This window comes from Corvus brachyrhynchos, unplaced genomic scaffold (genome assembly GCF_000691975.1).
Source record: "Corvus brachyrhynchos isolate BGI_N302 unplaced genomic scaffold, ASM69197v1 scaffold340, whole genome shotgun sequence".
Lineage (NCBI taxonomy): Eukaryota > Metazoa > Chordata > Aves > Passeriformes > Corvidae > Corvus > Corvus brachyrhynchos.
Genome location: NW_008235987.1, coordinates 29,663 through 54,060, shown reverse-complemented (window position 1 = coordinate 54,060; position 24,398 = coordinate 29,663). Strand labels below are relative to the sequence as shown.

Sequence of the window (24,398 nt, the reverse complement as noted above, 5' to 3'; positions counted from 1 at the left end):
AGCAGAGAAACATTCGCTGTTTGGGGTCTTCTAAGAAAAAAAAATCTGTGCATGACCTCAAATTACTCTGGTTTACCCTTTCCTTAAGAATTAAGGGAAATATAAGAAGCTCTGTCCTGCCTTTGTGCCTGTAATACTTGCAGGTCGGAACCAAGCTGAGGACTGTAATTAAGCAAATTTTTTTCTTGTTATGCTCAGGACTACGTATTTTCTTCCTAGCGCATAATGTACCAAATGAATTCCTGTTTTGTTCCACATCCCATCCCAAGCATTCTGGATTGGCCACAGCAAAGACACTGTAGACTAGGACTTTAGGATGATCTGCACCCTTTCTCCCTTTTTCCATATTCTTCGTCCATTAGGCATATATATATATATATATATATACACACACACACACATACCTCAGACCTAGATCTTAAGCATTTTGAATCAAGAATTGTCCAAAATGTGATTAACAAAGAACACTTTTTTTTAAGGCCTATTTTTGTAGATTCTGCATGTACAGTTCTCCCCTCATTTTCTATTATCCCTCTGCCTGCAGCATGTAATGGTTTTGACAGAAGAAACACAGCATATTAGTCTTAATAATATTAAGCAAGAAAAAACTCCACCAACATCTAAGAAGTAGTCGTAAAGTGTTAATACTGTGCAAATATCTGCTGATAAAGTCAGTACGATTTTTCTGTGAAACACACTCTTACTGAAGATCAGGCCTCTGAGCACTCTCCCAGTACAAAAGTACTGAACGATGCACAGTCACTTAAACCTAGACATATACATGTACAGTCAGTAACTGTCACTTGAATGAACCAGAAGGAAATGGTTACACCATTGGTTACACCAAGTACTGTATTCTTTCACAGTAAAACCTTTTTATTATTAACCTATCTCATCCAGTGAGCTGTAGAAGCTACTTTGCTGTTGGATTAAGTTCATGATGGATTATACTTTCTCACAGTCTCAAAGCTTAAATTTTGATTTCTGACCAGATGGCTTAGCACTATTAAAAAACCAGCAGCATTATTTGTTTTTACTTGGTTTTTTTGTACACATGAAGTGCAGCTTTTGTAAAGCAAAAGGTAAAGAACAAAACAAACACCTTTTTATTTAATTCTTTTACAAAGAGAAAATAAATATTCTTGAAATCAACACATATGCTGCTCTAGCCCATGCTGGACTCAAGGGTCTATGACATGAGGAAACAAAGACAAATAGTTGTGCTTATGATATTTTTTCCCCACTGGAGAATAACAATGAGTTCTACATGCCTTCCTCCAAGGGATATTTGGAATATTTTAATGAAGTTAATGTGAAATATATGAACTGGAATGTTTTCTCTCAATATCTCTCTTGAAGCAGAGGATTCCTTTTCAATTTTTGAAAAATACTTGTACCACAAAAAACTCAAGGACTCTGTAACCATTCAAGATTATGTAAAACAGCAGCACAGGCGGTACTTTCCACATAAAAGCACTCACACAGTTCTAAATGAAAACTATGAGAATAAATTAAAATATCCCTCCAACTTTTAAAGGCCTGCTAAAAAGAAAACACAGAGGGTTCCTGAAGGTGCATCTACCCTCAGATTATAATAGACTTTTGAGAATCACATAGCAAAAGCCAGAATTTTATTATACAGGGCACAGTGGGTAAAGCTCACTATTTTTCTTGCTTTTATCCTAGCTCCCATAACTGATCGAATCTCAATTCCCTTACTAAACGTCCTTATCAATACCATGCATTACTTGATAAGCAAAAGCATTTGTACAAAATGAAAAACTTATGGAAGAAAAAGAAGTATCCAAACAAAAACGTTTACCTTTAAATTGACAAAAAGACATGCTTTCTGTGAGCAAAGCAATTAATGCTTTCTCTTTCTTCCTGTATACCCCAGGATCGTAACTACCAAACTCTTTCACTGAAAGTTTTGGTATCAAGACAGTATCTTCAAATGTTTGCAACTGACAATATTCTTTGTAGGTACAGAAACCCCTTAAAAAAAGAAAAGAAGAAAAGAAAAAAAAAAGTTGCATCAGGTAAAGGGTAAGGATTCATTTTAAGTCAGTAAGTTACACCAAAGAAGAACAGAAGTTATTATGAATGTATTTACACAACTGTTGAAGTACACAAATACAGTGGTAGTACAAATGAAGTGCTTTGAGATACTGGTTTTCAATACACAGGTTTATATAGACAGTCTAACTATTTTCTGCATGATGGAATTTAACTATTTAAAGAACAAAAACTGCCCACAAGTGAGTACAATTCTAGAAGTCTGCAGTCAACTTTTAAGTATAGTACAGCAATCTAATGATCCAGATACAGAGAAAATAAAAAGGCTGCTTTTGTAAGTCCCTCAAACATCACACTATTAACCACAGATATTTACAAGGAAAGCACAGTGAAGTGTAAAACTGCTCAAACGGTAGTGCACATGCCTAAAATACCAGAGTTTATAGTAACTGAGGAAATCGTTCTCTTATGCAAATTTATCAATCGATCAGATTCTCAAGTTTTTCCACTATACTCTCCCCAAGCACACATTTCCCCAGTCTGACCCAGAGTACACACAAGCAAGTAGCCAATGTTATGAAAACATCCAAAGAAGAATGATAATACTTAGTATGTGGACTATTGAGGGCCAAAAAAGAATTTGTAAACACCCATACAATAAAAACTACTCTCCATAAAAATCTGAAGACCAATACACCTTTAAAAATTGTCTCCAAGCAGGGAAGATTTTCTCAAAATACCTAACTGTTCAAACAAAATCTCTGTATATACTTCCATTTCCAACACAGAACTTCCCATCATTTCAGTCATAATAGTTCTGGTACTGTTCCAACTACTGTAAGGACAGAATACGTACTTTTGTGAGACCATTTACAGTAACAATATGAAGAATTTTCCATATTCCATAACCAACAGGAGCCAACAACACCTGCAACCACCTGAGCACATTGAGTCATTCATGCCTAGCTAATGATTCTGGGCATACTCCGTCAAATATAGTTAAGAATTAAATATGATACGCACCTGAATTGTAAAAATTCTCAGGATTTCACAGCAAGAATACGTTGCTAGTTTGGGGGGTGTTTTTTTTGTTTTTTGTTTAAGAATTCCTTTTTTGAGTCTTGGCATGTAACAGAAGGCCAAAATCAATGTATTTATTTATTTATAAACATGTGGATACTGAATGAAACATGCAAATTCACTGAAGACTCAGCAGCAATGTCTATTTTGCACTTGTAACAGCCTCCAAGCTAACCAGCCTCAGAGAAGAGGAAACAAAATTTTTGCAGTAAAAAACAATGTTTGAAAGTATCCATTCACCCAAACTAAACAAAGAGACAGAACAAACTTTCTAATTCTAAATCCCTCAAATGCCAGTCTTTCACTTTGTCCTTCATGTTCTTTACAAAAAAGAAATCCATCATGACAATCTCTACTATACTTAAGACTCTCCTGCAGGGTATTAAGTTTTCCTCTGTTACGAAACAGAATGAGTATTAAAAATTCCTTTGTGTTACACAGAAAGTTAAATGTCCAGTGTGAATGAAGACAGCAAACAGTAAAATAAACTTCTAACAGTTTTAAAAAATTCATGAGAAAACCGACTCAGAATGGGACAATACATGAAAGTAAACAATTTAAATAACATCAGATGGTTTTGATTCATTTACATATTCCCTGGCAGACTAATCTTTTAAACAAGAAATTTCAAGTCATCATCTTTAGTTCAGGTTTGTTTATATTCTACATTTTTAAATCAGACAAAAGCAAGAGTTCTTTACAGATAAGTAAGCCAATAATTTTAGCAAAATGATACAAAAAACTTTCTTAAACCAAGTAAAAGATTTATAGTTACAGTAGAATAATAAAAAGGGAGTAAAGTCTGCCGCCTGTGGAGGGAAAACTGAAATGGCCATCCAGTAACAGGCGGTGAACTCTGTAAACCATCTTTCTTTTCCAGCCCTGTTACCACAGGGTTCTCTTAAGGTCATTGGGTTTCTGGCAAAAGCATCCTGTAATGGCAGCTGCTGGAGTCTCTGCATGTTCCTCCAAGGGCCTTTTAGGTCACATGGAGAACTCCAATTTCCGCTCTAGTTTAGGGTATTTTTGCTAGTAAAGCCATTGGTAACATGGGAGATCAGCCATGCATTATCTGCCTTCCATGGCAAAATAATTTTCATCGGTGCACAGCAGACTGGAGAACACTGGTAGTTACCCGAGCAGGAATCTACCAAAGCCAAAAAAACAAGACAACATCAGCACATATCCTTCCAGTTAACATACGAGTGTCTCACAAGGTACTTTTAAACTATTAATTGCCAGAATTTAAGTATGTGAATTTAAAATCCAATGAGCAATACAATGTTTCACACCCACCTGTAGCTACACAAATGTCCCTAATATTTTCCTCTTTTATTAGAATTTAACATGGAAAATGCACCTTTCCAGCCAGAGGGGATGTTTTGAAGAAAATTAGACAGAGCACAAACATGCACAGAAGAAAGAACCAACCAGATGAAAACACTATGAATGCACAGTAATAGACTCAATGGATAATTAATTTTAAACAAATATTAAGAAGGTGAAAAAGAAATTCATTATTTTCAATAGCTTTTCACTTTCCATGGGACATTGTGTTAAAAGATACTTCTTGTATTTCCATAGCTTGACCTACTGAAGTAAGAGTGTAGCATTATTTCAGTACCATTTTCACCACGAAAATGAAAAACAACCATACATCTCTGCAATTTAAGAAGCAAGAAACATCTAAGTAGCTGGATCAGTATTCAGTATTCGTTTCAGTTGTAAACAGCTACAAATACTAAGGCATACAGTATATAGGCCAACTAATGCAGGCACAACCCAGACCAGAATCTGCACGTCTCCTGTACACAGGCTTTTCAATGCAAAGCTCTACGTTTGCTTTTTTTGCATTTATTTTTGTATCTGTTTTTTTTTACTAAGATCTGATAACTGGTCTTTAAAGTGTTAAGCTGCCATTTACAGTTGGATCTTTTTAATGTTATAAACTGTTCACGAAGCAGCTTGTGCAGAGTCAGCCAAGCACACAAAGCAGGAGAGTAACAGAAGAGGAATAGCAGGATTCTTCACCAACTAGAGATACAGGATTAATGCAAGCTTAGGCTTTATAGGGAAAGTGAGACAGCAGACAAGAGTTATACAACAGAATTTATTAAGGAACAGAAAAATCTCACAGCCTTTTTTTAATAAGTAGCAAAGCAAAGAAGCTCCTGAAATATTTAAGAAAAGCATCCCTCAGCCACTAAGGTTCAGATTCCAACTGAAAGCTGTTATTTTTCATACGAAACCTATTATTGCCAAAAGCAGAACAGCCTAAAAAGCCAAAAGCTGCACACAGAAAGGCAGAAACTTCTACTGCACCAAACAGTGGAAAGGACTTAGTAATACCCAAATTCAAGTCTGTCTACCTCTGAGATGCTCATGGTCAACTATTCTTGTTAGTACGCGAACATTTTTTTAAATACAGATCTGAACAGATCTGAGTATTTTTAAAATTAGAGCTCATAAGGCATGGAGAAGAATATAAAACAGTGAAAAATGGATATGGCTGTAGTAGAACATTCCATTCATGACAAGACAAGACAGAGCCTCATTTGAGTAATATTGTCAATTAACTCTTCATACGTGTATTTTGCTTTTATGATTCTGAGCAGATCTGGTTTTTAATGGATGACATACTCCTGTATCAACATCCTTGGAAAGACATGTATCTCAAACAGCTAAAATTTAGACTTGGTTATTTTACTGTTGATACTTGAACAATTTTAGGGACCTTTTAGGTTACTATTACTGTCAATTCTGCTTAAGAGTCCAAGTGGAACAGCAGCAATAACTCAGCTTTTGGAAGGACATTTACTTTTAAGTTAGAGAAAAATCAATGCTTCATCAAGCATCTGACCGGAAGGCACAGATACAACTATGAGATCACATGAGTAGGAGGAGCGGTCAGATGTTTCCAAAGAGTTTTTTCCCCACCCCATCCAAAGCTTTGGTGTCCAATGAGAAGCACTCACCCAGTGCTGCCTTCCAACGAAAGGAGACGAGCAGCTACTTGCCATGGTGTTCGAAAGGAATGCTATTCTGAGGTAGGGGAAAAGACAGCAATTTGTAACAGTTCCACTGCCCCAATATATAAAGATGTCGAACAAACATCCAAACTGAGCTTGCAGTAGCAACTCTATCTTTTGAGAAGCTCTGATTTCAGATTTCTAGAAGACATTTCCATCATGTTAAGAGACACGTAAAAGAAACAAATCATTAATCCTCAAAGGAAGATGACAGGGTCAGAAGAACAACGCAGAGTATGATGCCTATTAAGATGTACACGTGGAGAAAGATTTGCGGATGAGGAAATGGAGAATGCAGAAGCACTGAAGTATGGCACAACATTTAAGTTATTCAATGCCAGTGTTGGCTGTAGTCTTCTAAAAACGTCTCCCATCAAAGAGATTTAGTAAAACATTTCTTTGTGCAGCATTTCAATCTTTTCTTCCAACTACAGAGAGAATACCTCTGTTACCAATAGGAATTTGCAACAGCTCTGACTGTTGGGTGCTGAACATGCTACATTCAAGAAAAAAAAATTAAAGAACTTACTGCGTAGCCATGAGCAGTCAGACTGAACCTTTTGTAGAAGGAAATGAAGACTACTCACCTGTAACTAGACTCTTGAGATGATCACTGCTTTCAGGATGCAGTCTGTGCATGTGGACCGACAGAGCTGATTCACAGTAGTTTTTACTAGAATACTCATTACCTCATTTACTACCTCCTTTACTATGTCTCTTTAATGTTTAAAAACTCTGTAAAGGAGACTTAGGGAACAATTCACTTAAGAGAGCTTAAGAGCAGAAGGATCTTTTAACAGCTGGTATGATTTTCTGTCCAACACAGATCACCGCCCTTCATTGCACACACCTGTAATTTAGACTTGCTTTAGACTGGAATACACCACTTAGAAATGAATCCAGTGTTGATGCAGAGGCAGAGAGGAGAGATGATCTACTTATTTTAGAAGTTGTTTCAGTAGGTAACTACCTTCACTTAAACCTCTGTTTTGCCTTTCCTTACATGTTAGCAGTTTTAATTTTAAGCAATAGCTTCTTCACATGTTTTCTCCTTTAATTCCTGTTAAAGTCATTGTATCTCAAACATGACACCAACTCACTCAAGACATTTTCTTAGCTTTCAGACAAACTGAAAGTAGTAGATTTGAAACTCTTGCATTGGACAATCTGTTTTCCCAATCCATCTCCCTAATGACACAGAGAAACATCTCCGCTTCTGTTCGTTCCTGTATCATACATGGATTCAAGGAGGAAATTGTGCCCTTTCATTATGAAACCACACTAACCTCTCCAACATTACACCTGCCCCCTCAGTCATTACTTACCACAGATATAGTTCCCCCATATAGGAAAATGGCCTCCACTCCTTCATCCTAACCAGAATTTGGAGTACTGCAGGAATACACATTTGAATAGACTATGCTTGACCGCTCAGCTCCCACTAATGTTCATCGCTGTGAACTCACAACTTGCAGGTTTTTCACTGTTGCGTTCACTTCATATAATCCAGAAAAGAACAACATGTGCCACAGAATTTACGTAACTGCATTAGAAACACTTAAGTTTCATGAACCATTTCATAGACATGGTAGCTGTTACTCCAGTAAACACTCATTACTTAGCGTTAGAAACAGCATGTCTTTTTAAGGAGAATGACTTAGGTGCTATGTGGACACTATCTTGGATATGGGGAATAAATGACACCTATTTTTCTATGCTTACAAATTACCATTTTTCCACAAGCGTTAAATTTCTCTGAGAATGCCTGGTTTTCGTAACAGAATTTTGGTTCCTATTATTTGCATCCACAGCCTTAGTTTTTCAGTTTCAGTCTGACCTGATCAGAATTCAATTTGGAAAAAAAGAAAGATAAACATGTGGAGTAGTCATCTTTAAGAAGAACTCTACTTAGAGGCAAGTAGCTTTCCTTGTTTGAGTAACCTCTGCACATTTCACCGTCCAGAGTTTAACAAGCAGCAGCCTTTCCTCTAGATGAATAGAGGTGGAGATTACAGATGCACCGTTGCATTACCAAACCAAGGCATACAAATAAATAAAGTAACAAAACTAATTCATCAAGTTATAAATAAGAACTCTAACAAACGTAGTTCTTAACAGAAAACATCTGTAGATGTGCATGGCAAACTCTAAAAGTTGCTTTCTACCAGGAGTATAGCTTAAGCACTTCCTGAAAAAGGACCTGTGGCAGTATACTTACTTAAGACTTACTAAGGAAACTAGCACACTTGGAATGGACATGAACAAACAATTGCTACTCTTTATGGTTCTCTTGAAAAGAAGTGATACGGATGACTTTCTGTATTCTTACATCTATCCAATCAAAATTCTCTTTAATGACTTTGCCACATAACTTGAATACTTTAGGTTTTCCTAAGAACAAGGTATAAAGATAATTCGAAACTCATGGCTATAATTGGTAACTTGGCTAAGATCTAAGGATAAATTTTGATTACAGAAGAGCTACTCTAATATTATGGAGACTGTAACAGCAGACGCTATCGACACCTGCAACTTGCACCATCTTGCCTTCTAGAGAGCGAGAACTGAGAAAACGAAAAGTGAATTTTCTCTAACAAGCTCAAGTGGAAGTGTTACAAGCTGAAGTCTGAGTAAAGTGTTTCAGCTACACCACCCAGGTTGCAGAAGATGAAGGCAGGGATTGGGAAAATGAAGAACCATCCACTGTGGAAGAAGAGGGGGTTTGAGACTGTTTAAGGAACCTGAAAGTGCACAAGTCCGTGGGACCTGATGACATACATCCATGGGTCCTATGGCAACCAGCTGAGTAAGGGACTACACCACTATCCATCATATTTGAGATGTCACAGCAGTCCAGCGTAGTTCCTTCTGACTGGAAAAGGGGAAACACAACCCCCAGTTTTATAAAGGAAAGATGACACAGGGAACTACAGGCCAGTCTCACCTCAGCACCTAGCAAAATCATGTAACAGATCCTCTTGGAAACTATGTTAAAGCACATGGAGAATAAGCAGGTGACTGGTGTCAGATGACACGGCTTCACTAAAGGTAAATCGCACCTGACAAATTCGGAAACCTCCTACAGTGGAGTTAAGCAGTGGTGGATGAGGGAAAAGCAACAGACATCACCCACCTGGACTTGTGCAAAGCACTGAACACTGTCTCACATGATATCCTTATCTCTAAACTTCAGAGACACAGATTTGACACATGGACCACTCAGAGGATAAGGAACTGGATGGATGGTTGCACTCAAAGAATTGTGGTTAATGAGTCGATGTCCAAGCGGAAAGCAGTGACGAGCGGTGTTTGTTCTTCAGGGGTCAGTATTGGGACCAGCGCTGTTCAACATCTTTGTCAGCAAAATGGACAGTGGGATCAAGTGTACCCTCAGCAAATTTGCTGACAACAAGCTGTGTGGTGCAGTTGACATGCCGGAGGGAAGGGATGCCATCCAGAGAGACCTCAACAGGCTTGAGAAGTGGGTCCATGGGAGCCTCACGCAGTTCAACAAGGTCAGGTGCAAGGTCCGGCATACACATCAGGTCAATGTCAAGCATAAGTACAGGCTGGCTGGAGAATGGATCAAGACTAGCTCTGGGGAGAAAGACTAGGGGGTCTTCACGGATTAGAAGCTCAACGTGAACCAGCAACATGCGCCTGCAGCCCAGAAAGCCAACCGTGTCCTGGGCTGCATCAAAAGAAAAGTGACCAGCAACTCAAGAGAGGGGATTCTTGCCCTCTATTCTGCTCTTGTGAGACCCCACCTGAAGTACTGTGCCTAGGTCTGGGGCCCCTGATGCAAGAACAGCACTGACAATGTTAGAATGAGTCCAGAGGAGAGCCACTAAGTTGATGATGGGGCTGCAGCATCTCTCCTACGCAAACAGGCTGAGAGAGTTGGGGCTGTTCAGTCTGGAGAAGAAAAGACTTTGGGGAGAACTGACAGTAGCCTTGCAGTACCTAAAGGGGGCTTACAAGAAGGCTGCAGAAGGGCTGTTCACACAGCACGTAAAAAGCGCATGTAGTGATAGGACAAGGGTGAGTGGCCTTAACCTGAAGGAGGGAAGAATTATATTTTAGGAAGACATTCTTTACTATAAAGGGCAGTGAGGCATTGGAACAGGTTGCCCAGAGAGGTCGTGGACTCCCCACCCCTGGAGATGTTCAAGGCCAGGCTGAATGGGGTTCTGAGTAACCCGGCCTACTGGAAGGTTCTCTGCCCATGGCAGGGGGGTTGGAACGAGGCAATCTTTAAGCTCCCTTCCAATCTAACCCATTTCCCACTGCAAATCTCTCTTGCCTTCCAATTCCAACAGGCCCACGGGAATCTGTTCAAATTATACTAGAGTCACACACAGTTATTTGGTCACCACAAATAGATACCAGCACTGCTTCACTGTCTTAAGAACTAAATGAATTCAGCAGGCAACAAATGATTAGTTCTGACAAACTCAAGAGAAGATCCCAACTAGGCCGCTGTTGGGATTGTAAAGAAGTCAACCAAGCGATCCTATACTTGAAGCAGAGTGTTAAAAAAGGCAGGTATGGAATGCGTCATTAAGCCAGACCATACCGTTGGCCCTCATCACAAATTAGGTATCTGGATGTTTAAAGACTACACAGAGAACTGCCAACTGCTCTCACAGTATTCACATTTTACAGGCTAGGCAGAACCAAAATGTATCTACAAGCCCACTTGTACTACTCGTATCTTGAAATGCTTAGAAAAGTGTCACCTGCGCACTGAGCGACGTGTCACGAACATAACAAAAAAATTAAAGATACACTTTCATGTAACACAATTAAGCAGCATCACTGCATTTCTGTCTGTTACTGCTATTACTTGTATATCTGACTGGTAACAGAGAAAGTATCTGAAATTTTCTCAGAATGCCACAGACCTTTTCCAGAAAACCATATTTACATTCAAGCAAATGTTCAGGGAGAACTCTGCATCACAGCCTCACAGAATACACAAGGTCAAAAAGGAGCCCTGGAAATCATGTAGCCCAATCTCACTACCCACAGCACAGTCAATTAGACCAGGCTACTTTGGGCTCCAAGTACTTTGGAAAAGGGAGACTCCACAACCGTTTTGGGCAACCTGTTACAGTCCATGCCCACCTTCATAGTAAAAAAGTTTCTTCATACGTCTAAATGGAACTTCCTATATTTCAATTTGTGCCCACTGTCCATTGCCCATTCACTGGATATTGCTGCGAACAGTCCAGTTGCACCTTCTTTACATTCTTCTAACAGGTATTTAGGCAAATTTACAAGATCCATAACTAAGCACAACTCTACCCTCTTTGTTCTCATACTATTTAAAAATACTTCAACATGAGAATTTCTGGTGGCAAGAATAGCAGTTCAGTGAACAATTTAAGATGGTGAAATTTGTCACCAACCCAATACAGAAAACCTCACCTACTCCCTATTCTCGTCCAGCCATTTCTGCTCCTGAACCGTTCATCCCTCATGCAAGCACAAGTACCTGCGCAGCTCCATGGTGAAACAACTCATTCAGCTTGAAAGCCCACAAAAGGCCACTTTGCTTTTATCACAATGGAATTGTTTCTTCCACCCAGTTCACTCTCAGTCTTCATTAGAGATACCGACTTGGCCCCCATCTAAAAACCTGTTCTTTCTGGCAGTCAGATTTCGTACGTAAGACCATGTATTATCCAAAAACAATAAACTCTGCCAATTAAATGATGACGCCAAAAGTAACCGAGTTAATTTTTGTCAATGTGCTCTGTCAATGAGGAACGAGTCCCTGGCAAAAATTATGCAGTTAGAACTCCTGCACAGTAGTGAGGCACAATGGAAAAACCCCTAGGTCATTGCACCAGTCCCCGTAACACACTGCTTTCCCAGAAATATTGCAGAATGTCTATAATTTGGCTGATTTCCATTCTGTAAGTAAGACTGAAAGCAAATTGTACAAAGCCAGGCCACACGCTGTTTGGGACAAGACCGTGAATATGCTGAGGAAGGAATGTTTCAGCTATAGTACAGAGTTAGAAACACATCTAACATCGTCAGTCCTAAAAAGAAAGATTCCTAAAATGTCTTTGTTAAGTCACTGTGACCAGTAAGGATGATTTCAGCGCTGACTATGAATCATTATCATTTATCCTCCTGCCATTCTCTTCAAATGAGCCTTCTGCAACGTATCCATCATCCATGTATGCAGCCTCTTATCAGCTCTGAATGAAGAGCACTGCACTACAACATTTCTTCACTACTGCACCTTCTGTTCTTCACCAAATGGATCTTGCCTTTTCTGCACCAATATTCTCTGCTCTGTTGATTTGGAAACAGGATTCACTACTGCCTCTTACTCTGCTTCTTCACTGGTAATGGATACAAGAAACCCAATGAGTCAAGGAGCTAAATCCCATAATTGTAGGTTAAAATGCTGCATCTCTATAATTTTGCATCCTCTCACTGCTGTCAAGGTAAAAATAAAAATTTCTTTACACCCGCATCATTCAGGCTAAATGTCAAGCATTTATATGAATGAACATCATCTGCAAAAACAGTGCAAAATCCCATCAATTACCTGGAAAGTTCTTTTGGCAAATTAACTTTATCAAATTGCCCTCATTTTTTTCAATACACAGATTTTTTTTTTTTTTTTACCTGCGAAGTCGACATGCGAGAGGTATCTTGTCGGCCTGTTAAATCAGACGAGGAGATATTGACTGGGGCACCACGATGCAATCTCATACTCACTTTCCTTTCTCGTTCCATGCCAGATACTGGCCGAGGAGAGGTGTTGGCTGTGAGAAAAATTGCATTAGATTCTCATAATGAGAAATGCCATTTTAACACGGTCACTGGAAAAACTATGCTCTTGCTGTTTGCACATAAAAATCCCAGAGAACCAAACAAGAGGAATCGAGGCCATTGTTTGACATTTCACAGAAATTCAAGCATCAACTGGCAGGCAATGAGCGTATGCAATTACCTTCAATCTACTAAAAAAGCAAGGGAGAAAAAAACCAAACCAAAAAGCTAAACCCTGCCCAGAGACAAACTGCAAATCAGAGTAGTCTACAAGGTACACTTACCCAGGTACGTGCTTACTTACCAGCATGTGAAGTTGGGGTAAGGGGAGTAGGAGGAGCTACGTCTTGCGTTCCTCTTAGCCTGCCAGAAGCAGTGGAGGGTAATCCACGTACAGCTGGATTTCGTGTATGTCTTAATCTTTCCTCTCGTTCTCGCCTTTCATGTTCAGCATCTTCAGCTGCTCTGCTTGCACCCTACAGGTGGTCAAGAGTAATGAACAACTTGGGGGATTATGGAGCTTACAGCTGTACGTTTGGATAAAAATGCTGAAAAGAAAGAACTGGACAATACATGAACTGAAGTTTGATAGGCATTAACTATTTCGCTAAAATTTCTTGAGAACTGACATAAATTTTGATCACACAGGCTGCTCGGATAGTCTTCAAAATGCTAATGTACATACATACTGTTATGGCAGCTGGACACCTCCTCAACAGTTGCAAATGACCCATGTTAAAGATCAAGGTGGGAGAAAGTAGTAATTCCACAGTCTAGCCTGGTGACTGCCCTAAAGGATCTGTCTAAGAAGCCTTTCACATTAAAAACCTTGCAACTTTAACTTAGCTGTCATTCAAGCCTTATAGCATGGATTCCGTATCTCCTCCCTTTCCTCGCTTCCTGATCTTTTTGTCTACACAGTAGAGCTGCCAGGAGGAAAAATGGAAGACAATCTTACAGTATCAGTTAAGATACTCAAAACTGACAACGTAGTAAAAAACCCAACCAAAACCGTTAAAAATTCAAAGTTTTAGAAAGCTATGTGAGCTACTCACAAATTTCAGCATGTTCCAGTCAAAGACATAGTCATAGGAGAACCCCTGCCGATGAAAGAGGTTTCTGAATAATTGCCTCAGATAGGAGTAGTCCGGCTTGTCATCAAAACGCAAAGAACGGCAGAAATTCAAGTACGTGGCAAATTCAGCTGTAATTAAAGAAAGCCTGTTTTTTATCTTCAGCTTCACATTGGCTTTTTATAATTCTGAGTCGAAAAAAAACCCAAACCACCCCAAACCTGAAAAGAAGGCAATCTCCTAAGCATAAGAAAAAGAATAATTATCTAATGCTAGAAATCTACCAAAGGGAACACTATAACCCATCTATCATGTCAACCTTGAAAAATAAATTATTTTTCTACCACCGAGCAGGCAAAGATCTCATTCGTCAACAGCAGAGAGGACACAACAGTACAGTTCTTTAACCAACAGCTGGTGGGGGAGAAAAGATTTAAAACTTTGCCTGGAGTATACCGAACACAATTTATTGTGGGACAAGGAAGAGCATTTCTTTGTTAAGCCACATAGAGATTCATGTCCGCTACGTCACAAAACACGCAAAGACTAAGGGACTCATTAATCTCCCAGGTAAATCATGCCACATTTTTAATTTACAACAGTCTGAACATTTGTTTTTAAATGGCAAGCAAAATATTAGTTACAAAACAAAAAAGTGAATACTGTAGTGAATTCAGCGCACGAGAGAAAATAGCAGTATCAAAATACCAGCTTTTGACTTTAAGGCTTCCCAGATGAAATAAGAGATTAATTTATATTAAGAAAGAAATTCTAACAAATGGCACAAGAGAAGCTGATTAGTCTTCCCTGCCTGTAAACCCCAGAGAAAACACGTAGTTCATGAACGTAAAGGAACACGCATGAAACAACACTCGAAACACATCAAAAATGATGCGTTTTCATACAACCCAAACAAAAACTATAGTTCTTGTCATTGTAACTAGTTGCCGAAGCAAAGAAGGTGGAAAGAAGAGACCGAACTCTTAGTGAAATGAAAACATTCTCTGATGACAGCTAGTGCTACTAAGTTTTAAAACAGATTTAAGTATCATTTTACAGGACTCAAAAATGGCTTATTATTGTTTTGGTGTAAATAACAAACTGAGAAACGCAACCACTTTGAGGCATGATGCTAGGATACAGGAAGGTTTCTTTTGCCTCTCACAATTCTCATCCATCAGCAGGCCAAACCAGATGAACCTGGGATGGTAATTCTCAAGTGAAATAACTGCAGTAGGTAAGAGGTGCATCTGACTATACAATCCAATTTATCCAAGAAACAGTACCCACACAGATAGAGAAACAGGCAGTTTGCTAAAAGCTATTTGTCTGTTACAAATTATCCAGCCAACACGCACACAAAAAATACAGTGCAAATCAGATGGACCATGCTACCCTTCCACTCGAGGGCATTTCAACAGTTAAGACAAGGAATCTTTAGAAATGCTCTACGAACACAAAGATCTCAGTCTTCAGCATAGTATTTTTACCACAGATGTGGCAAAATCATGAGGGGTAAGGAAGGGGGGGGGCAGGGAGGAGATGGTGAAAAAGACTGGTAGAATTTAACGTAAAAAAAGGAGAAGTACTGCTAAAACATGAACACTTAGGCCTAGTGTTATAGAGGAGTAACTTACAAGGATATCCTTTACACAAAACCTCAATGGGTGTAGACATTTTCTTTTCACTGATACGTTCGTATTTCTGCCTCTTTGTTGCTGCTTTCAGTCCCTGCCAGGGGAGGGAGCCCAGGTTAAAATACATCAGTACATAGCCCAAGGACTCCAAGTCATCTCTGCGAGATTGCTCTACAACAGCATAAAAAAGTGAACTCATTAGGTTTTATTTTCTACTGGAAAAACAAAAGTCTGTGCAACAACACTGTTATAAAAACCCTTACAAGAACAAAAGACAGCTGAGAGTTACTACGCCCACGATAAGCTCATTCAGTACAAGAAAAGCCTATTATCCTTGCATTTATTAAAAAATGTGCTAATTCCTGAGCATTACAAACTGACTGAATTCCACCTAATCAAGACATGCAAGGCCATGCATGCTGCACTCTTAGCGTCAAAAATAGGGACTCTACAAAGCAACATCTACTTGCGCTAAAATCACACGCATCAACACATTTGAAGTTTCAATTTATTGCTTTCCCCAGCTCACCGATTCCAAGATGAGTGTTGATGGATGCATAACGGGCAGTTCCTGTCAAGTTTTTATTTTCACGATATGGAATATGTTGGTGAGTTCGAGCATCTCGATACTTCTTTGCTAGTCCAAAGTCTATTATGTAGACAAGATTGCCTTTCTTCCCCAGGCCCATTAAGAAGTTATCTGGCTTCACATCTCGGTGGATGAAGTTCTTAGAGTGAATATATTCAATTCGACTAATCTAAATGCAGACCACAAAAAAAAATCATTGTCAAGAGACTAAGCATACACCTTTTTCTGACAAAAACACTAGCAATTCTTAATTTGTCTTAATAATGTCTTAATAATGTCTTAATAATGAAAGAGGCAACCCCCCTTTTTACTGTAAGATAGAAGGGCATTAAAAAGAACATAATTTAGAAGACAACAGACAAACCTTCTTTCCAGCTCCTTGCCCGTGTCTATTCTACATCTGTTTCCAAAAACTTTCCTGGGGAAATTTCTTAAACTTTGAGCAGTGCAACACCTGGTTTGCAAACAGGGCAGGTCCAGTTCTTAAAGAAGAACTGGTAATCGCTTTTGATGGGATAGCTTGGATTTACAGAAACAGAAGTAATTTTGAACCTTCTCTCTATTAATACAGCTTATTCACCTCTAAATTACAGAAATAAAATGTATATAATCTATGAAAAATGTTTCAATATCCCAGCATATTGCATCATCAAGATAACAAAGCCGTTTCCTACCATTTGGTCAGCAAGTAATAGGACTGTCTTGAGACTAAATTTCCTTGAACAAAAATTGAAGAGATCTTCAAGACTCGGTCCCAACAACTCCATCACCATAACATTGTAGTCCCCTTCAGCTCCGCACCACTTAATTGTGGGAATACCCACTAGAAAAAAATAAAACCGTTTATTCAGTATAACAATTTGATTTATACAGTTCATACACACAAATCTTCAAGGCTCTTAAGGTGAATTCTAAGAGGGTCATTACTGTGAATGTTTCCATTTACAGTGAAGTTTAATACTTTATGCTGCCTTCAGACACTCCAAAATTAAATGTTTGATAACTTCCAACAGAATCAATACAAAATTACAGCAATAGAGGTCTAAAAATAGCCTTTTTCCTCTTCCCCAGAAACCTTTCAGGCTTTGTACTTACATTGTAAATCTGAAATATTGAGCATCTTTGTTGGATTTGAACCCTAAGCATTTTATCAATAGTAATACTCGTGTAGTCTCTAAGATGCAATAAGGCACAAATTGGAAGTCTGAAAATAAAGACCCTGACAAACCACTAGATATTATTACTGAAAAGGCCTTAGAAATTAACTTAGTTTCAAAGCCTACAAAATCACCACGATATACCTGTCTCTTTCATCAAAATTTGCAATGATTTTCCACACTTCCTTCATATTCTTGTCTTTCCTTCAGTTCCGTGGTATTTGTTGTTTGGTGAATCTCTACCAAAGTAGCATTGTTTACGAGATGCATTATTCATTCAGTTTGACAGTATGATAATTAGCCCAAATTTATGGAGGAACTCAGGAACCTTATTTCACACAGAAATGTAGAAATGCTCAAATTATTTTGAAATAAACCTGTATGTAGGTAGCCTTATTCAGATTTCCAAATGCCTTACTCTGAGTTAGTTCTATTCTAGTTTTGGTGTGAAATGCCGTAATTCACCCAGTTTCAAGGAAGCATGTTACTCTACGAAGACAATTCCAGCTACACGCAGGTGGCAACTGAATGAGGCAGGAATTAAAAAAATAACTAACTGCAAATACACGTTATTATCCATTTCTAGAGGTCTTATTACCGTACTTGGCATTTCAGATACGGTATGGAATGTACTCTTTATGAAAAGCATAGCCTCCTTTAGGAAGAATTCAAGGGACTACGAAACAAAGACAAAACTTAACTACACCGGGTTTATGTCCCAGAACTGCATGGGAATCTTACGTTTCTGGAATTCCAAAATATATGAATAAATTATTGTAGCAGAGCAACACACGGTAGCTATGAAGTTGCTTCACTCCTATTCTCCACTACTAATGCCATTTTGCCTTTGAACTCTTTCAGCAAGGAAATATTTTTAACTCAGAAGAAAGAATACTAACATGTACAACAAAAATTAACCTGAATTTAAAATGTTTATAATTGTGCTACCATAATAAGCAAGTCAGGTGAAATGGTCCCAAGCAGTGGTTACCATCTTTCACTGATCCATGAGAATCAGAAATAAATCACTGTTCTGGGACAAAACTTTGTTTCACATTGCACAAGGTCCTCCCATTTTAGTATTTCGGGAGCCACGAGAAACTTTGGGAGGATCCTACTGGTTATCACGAAGCGTGGTAGCCATGGATTTAGAACTGCTCCTCTACAACCCTTGCAGAACTGAAATGCTGTTCTTCACCTGCCCTGCTACCTTTCCCACCTTCTCCTTATTTGTCAAAAGAGATCCTTAACATTAACTACCAGGTGGCAGATACATCCAAGATGTAAAACCAGTAAAATCTTTGAAGAAGGAAAATAGTTTGCTTGCCTCCACCCTGCATCATTTTGTAGATTTTACTCTCAATGTGGAGCTGAGGATGTTTGGTTTTCACACATTCCAACTTAATTGCAACCTCCTCTCCGGCAGCAATATCAGTTCCTAAAACCAGAAGAATTTAAACATCAGTCAAAATATTTTTAAGATGCATTTCCTTTGCTAAGACCGAAACAAAACAAACATCAACAAACTACTTCTCAATGGCAAACATCCAGAGATTAAGTACTTTCAGCCACGATTATCTAAAAATTCTTCTGAAACCTCAGAGGTACTCTCCAACAGACTAGGATTTTAAGAGACAACTATTAGACACTGTAGCACAAGAAGCCACAATTGCTGCTATCCCATTAATAAAAACAAAAAAAAACCCCAACCAAAACAACAAAACTAAACCAAGTTCATCTTCTCACGGATGTCTTTCCACTTCCAGTTTGCAGTGGAAATGCTCAGAATTAACATGTACAAATGCAGCACATAGCCCCCCCCCAATGGAAGAAACGCTAGGCATTCAAATCACCTCCTCTTATGCCTTGGAAATAGAGACTATTTCCAATAAATAATAGAAAAATATGACTTTCCTAGATCTCAGCATACTCTGGCTGTACCCTGACACCTCATTTTACTTGGCTGGAAGGTAGATTATCTAGAATAAAGAATCTGTAGTCCCAAAAAGCTTTCTTTAAATGTCATTAAATTCTTGTTTCAGGAATCAAGTGACTGAAAAAATGGCTTACCTGTTCACTTTCAAAGTATATAGGGAGAAACTGACATTCTTTAAAAGAAAGTCAAGAAAATACACTCTCTCACAGCCAAGCAACTTACAAACTACAGGAAAAAAAGGAAATGGCAAAAGGAAATGTGTGACGCTTCACAGACATAATGCCAAGTCTCTCTACTTTCAGAATTTGGCTCTTTTCTGCATTACCTCGTGGTTCAGGATCACGTGAAGAACATCACCCACTGTTTGATCTGATCCCCACTTAAAAGCGTAACCTGAGGTTCACTAGCTGCTTTGGTTTTTTGAGAAACAGCAAACAATCTTTCTGTACTCACTTTTTCCATGATCAGGATTGCATATACTTTTACCCTACCTCACTTTCCTTTAACTCTCTTCAGAGTTCAAAACTCTTGTCATTCCTTGTGTAAATAATTTTTAATTACTGCATATTATTTCCCATTTCTCTTATCTGTACCTCTGTCAGTTCCATAATGCCCTTTTTGGGAGTCACACAAAGCAATTAAGACACATATGCATAACTATGTATTTTTCTGCCTACCTATTTTTTCCCCTATGTTTTCCTTTGACCATTACAGCGTACTGATCTAGCTTTTATACTTGCAAAATCCTGTTCCTGTGATTAAGGAGCTACTTCAGTGCTTTAGAGGCTTTTATCTATAAAGTCAGGAAAACTAAGGCTACAAAGACATGCTAACATCCCACACCTCAACGCAGACATGACCATTCACTTTGCCAGGAGCCGATACTGCACGGGAACCAATCTGAGCTCACACAAGACTATGTGTCTTCTTTAACATTAATAAAATGTCTTTCCATTTGCACGCACACGTGGGTATCAAGGTGGTGTTGCCGGAACACTGCGCCTACTTGAGTGGAGACCCCAGTAGGTATTTATTAGGCATTTCACAATGCACCTTAAAAATTGACAAAACATATGAAGCTCACTCTAGATACAACTCAAGGTACTCAACTGGAAAACGCAAAAGAAAAATAAGGCTGTACATATATCTGTCTCATATGACTCTTTTTTTATCTAGCATAATAGGTGACAGAATCCTGGATTGTTACTTTGGTCACAATACAGTCGCAGTAACTGAAAGCTCTTCAATATGTAATCTAGTATTTTTCACATTTCATTCATGTATTATTTTGCTGGACTTTAAATTAATCACGGTGAACTTCAACCCAGAGATGTGAAAGCACATATCAGCAATACGAGGAGGAAGGACTTATCTTAATACTGACCTCCCCACCTCAAATGAAAATCTTGATTTTGAACCACACATCTCCTGACTTTTCTCCCTTGTTCTCCCGAGTTCCACAGGAGCCAAAATCAGGGAGGGTGTGGACTGAAGACGGTATTAACTGATGCGTAATCAGCAGCAATGGGGTTATTTTGGGGTTCTGGCTGGTTTGGCTTTTTTAAAAAACCTTTCTGATCCAAAACAAACACAAACTTCTGCCTGCATATAATGAAAGACGTTATCTTTCTATGGACGGCTGCAGACTTCTGTGGTTGATTAACACAAAACCAGTGCAGGAGGATCAAGACTTGTGTTATCAGGATCAAGTTCTGCTCAACACATTATTAAACTGTTACTTCACAGACTGTGGTCTCGATTCCCTAGGTCACTTCTTAGCGTACTTGCTCTTCCCAAGAAGTCTTTACTACCTAAGAAAGCCAAGATCCTCAGCCTGACCACTTCTGTGTAAGCCCTCTCCTTCGAGACAAGAGATTTCACACTAAAATAATGCAATTAATATTTTTGAGTCCAGCAGAACCAATGTGAGTGGCATAAAAATGGAAATCGTTTTGCCAAGCAATCCACTGCTTCTCCCCAAGTAGGGACTTATGTCTACACCTCAATCCCGAGACAAAGTTTCTGAAATTTCACAGCGCCCTGTATTTCACCAAAAGCTTAGCTTCCTTTAAGGAATATGCAATAATATTTGAGAGGCAGCAATTCTATGAAAGGAATCACTAATTAAAAGAAGTGTTAACAAGCAGTATAATGAGAAGTCACCATTTATAAGTGAAAGACTAAAGTTGTGAAAGTATTTTCTTTTAAAATGTAAAATTCCAATTTACTTGTAATTGCAAAGTCCTCTTCCCTAAGGAAGGCCCTGGAAATTATTTTAATTAGTTTACAACCCAAAACTCATTCTTAAGAAAAATGTATACCTAACACAAGAAACCATGAAAACACTGCGACTGCTCTGTCTTCGTGACCCATTCCTACTTGACCTTGTGGTTTGGGCAACAAAACAAATGCTTACTCTGAGCCACTCACCCCTGTCCACCTTTCATACTATTTAGAATATCTGTGCATCAATTTCTTTCATATCTTCCTCTGGAAGGTAACATAAGTAAACTCCTTAATTTTATTTTCTTTAAGTTGTCCATCCTCATTTATTTACAATAGTGCCTTACACGTCAAAATCCTGTCCCACAGATCTCCATTCCAAACCCCAGAAGACAAATTTTGAGGTACGAAGGAGAAGAGAAAGAATGTGAAAGAACTATGCTACTAACAGTGGTGTTGGCTCCTTATTCCAAAGTAGGGAAAAAGAGGAAGGGTGGGAAAAGGGAGGAGGTCCCTCCCCTCTACTCTGGAATGTCTTCAACACCCTGGTAGCTGCATTTAAGACAAAACCTGAGGACTGGAAACAGGCAAAAATAGTCAAGTCTTCCTTTTCAAAGCATAAAACTCAGCTGGGAATGTATGCTGAAGTAATCTACAAATTCACTGAGGCCTATCAGAAGGCACGTGTACTTAAAAATAAATAATGACTTCTGAAATAATTTTAGAAATTTTAAGACACTTATGACTACTGCACAGTCTGAACAACTGAGCAGAAACCGAATTTTTAAAAAAAAACTGACCACACTTCATTATCACAAAAAACATTGTTTTCAAACATCTGTTCTACCAGATAGTGGTAGGCAAACCAAACGGGACTCTACAAAGGGCTTCAGTTCTTGAAAGGCAGTAATTTCCCCTGGAAAAATAAACCCATGCCACCAGCTGGATCTTCCATTCGCATACTTCCGTGCTGGTTACTGGCTCAGGCATGGCCTTTGCAGTAAGCCCTGAAAGTAAATTCACGATGGTTATTTAGAAATAAAATTTAGAAATAAAAAAACCCGTAAAACCCAGAGAATTTACTGCGCAAAATTCAGTATTGCATTAACATTTACGCTAGCATACAGAGAACTATTACTTTCTGTGCAACTTCACCGGTGTGAGCTGCATGCACAGAGATAAAAGCGACACATAAACCTTTATTTTACTTGCACTTTAAATTAATACTATAATACCAACTCATTTATCTGAGCAGTAGTCAGAAGTTAAAATTTTTCAAATCATCTGACTTTTCAGATTTTAACTGCTGCCTTAATTACCCCCCAAAATCCCAACGGAAGCCAACAAGGATTTTTACACAAGCTTTACCACAATCTCGGTCACGTCTTTGATCTTCTAAACATGCACTGCAGAGAGGAAGAATCATGTTCTGTGTCTCTAGACAACCACATACCTTCAGTTAGAAATGTGCATTTTTCATCAGGCATATTATCTGTATTATGGATAACCAGTACTTCATTATCTGTAGACAAGCAGCTTTAGCTAACGAATTATTTTGGAATGCCAGCTGTGCACTGCAAGACGAAGCACTGCCGTCTAGAAAAACAACCTCCAGCTCTCATACTGCATGCACTGCCAAACATACCACATAAGCTAGCAAGTGACATTATTTTTATCTTCCACAAATACACAGTCAATAAACCTTAGCCCCCGCAAGTTCCACCTTCCTCCCCTTCTTGATTTGCATTTCTAAATTAACACAATTTTCAAAAGCAGAGTACTTGTGTCTATGGGATGGGACATAACATTCATACTTCTTTGGATTTAACCCAATTCATACAGCTTGAGAGTTTGCAGAATACGTATTTTAAAAATACCTTCTTTCAAAACTTGTTGTACCCACTACTTGTGCTTGTCATAAGCATTAGCGGTAGGCTATTATGCTAGAGAGCTAAAATAATGGACTGGCAAAGACAATTCCAATCCTGTACGTTTAACAACTGCATAGCAATCACGATTAGGCGACGGTCAAGCAACAGGATCAGCCGAACTAGGAGGATTATTTTAAGGATTTAAAAGTTTTTTTACTGCAACCTAATCACCTGTAGTTGTGTAAGTTTTTTTTTAGGCCTCACAGGAGAAAGAATCATCCTTCCGACAATTTTTCCTAGTCCACTGCAGCGATATTTAACCCTGGTACACGTTTCTTTCCCAAAACGTTTTTCCGAATGTGGTGGGTTGTGGGGTTTTTAGGGTTTATGTATTTTTGGGGTTTTTTTCTTCCTTGTTCTTAAATGAGGCGATTTTTACCCTTATGCCCGTCTGACAGACGCGAACGGTGCCCAAGGTCAACAATGAGAAGAGGCAGCCGAGTAAACCAGAATTCCCGATTTCCGCACTGTCCAAATTAGGACATGATGTCAACGAAATATTAAATTACTGCTGCTGTGCTCCTAGCCGAGGTACTTGCCCGACCCGGCTAGGCCCCCGATGTTCTCGACAGAGCCACAAAACGGCCAGCTAAGTCCCCTGCGAGCCATCCTCCTTACCCAGGTAGATATCCCCGAAGGAGCCGCTCCCGATCTTCCGGCCGAGCCGGTACCGGTTCCCAACCCTCAGCTCCATGGCGACAGCTCGGCTCGTCCGCGACCCGGTTCTGCTGCTCTGCCCGGCCCGCTGGCTCTCGTTCTGACGCCTCACAGTCCTGCGGTTCCGGATGCCATCGCGGCTTTGGTCTCGCCGCTCGATACTAGCGAGACAGTCAAGACCGTCGCCGCAGCTCCCGAGCAAGATGGACACGGATCCCCGACACCACCGGCCCGTCAGCCCCTCCCGCCCCGAGCCCCCATACTGCGTGACCTCC

General features: G+C 39.2%; 1 protein-coding gene across 5 annotated transcripts; it reads right to left on the bottom strand.

Moving 5' to 3' along the window:
• Positions 1-1,083: 1,083 nt before the first annotated feature.
• CSNK1D (casein kinase 1 delta) lies at positions 1,084-24,391 on the bottom strand. Of its 5 annotated transcripts, XM_008630783.2 has the most exons (10): positions 24,085-24,388; positions 18,704-18,814; positions 16,894-17,042; positions 16,160-16,388; positions 15,631-15,801; positions 13,976-14,124; positions 13,225-13,396; positions 12,774-12,913; positions 6,072-6,138; positions 2,086-4,243 (listed from the first exon to the last, which is right to left on the bottom strand). In XM_008630783.2, the coding sequence occupies exons 1-9, from the start codon at positions 24,158-24,160 to the stop codon at positions 6,106-6,108; spliced, it is 1,230 nt and encodes a 409-aa protein (XP_008629005.1). In that variant the 5' UTR covers positions 24,161-24,388; the 3' UTR covers positions 2,086-4,243; positions 6,072-6,105. The 5 variants fall into 5 exon arrangements, with proteins under 5 accessions (XP_017585213.1, XP_008629005.1, XP_008629014.1 ...); XM_017729724.1 differs by lacking the exons at positions 2,086-4,243; positions 6,072-6,138 and adding an exon at positions 1,084-1,995; XM_008630792.2 differs by lacking the exon at positions 6,072-6,138 and having other exon boundaries at positions 24,085-24,391.
• Between the last annotated feature and the right edge of the window lie 7 nt (positions 24,392-24,398).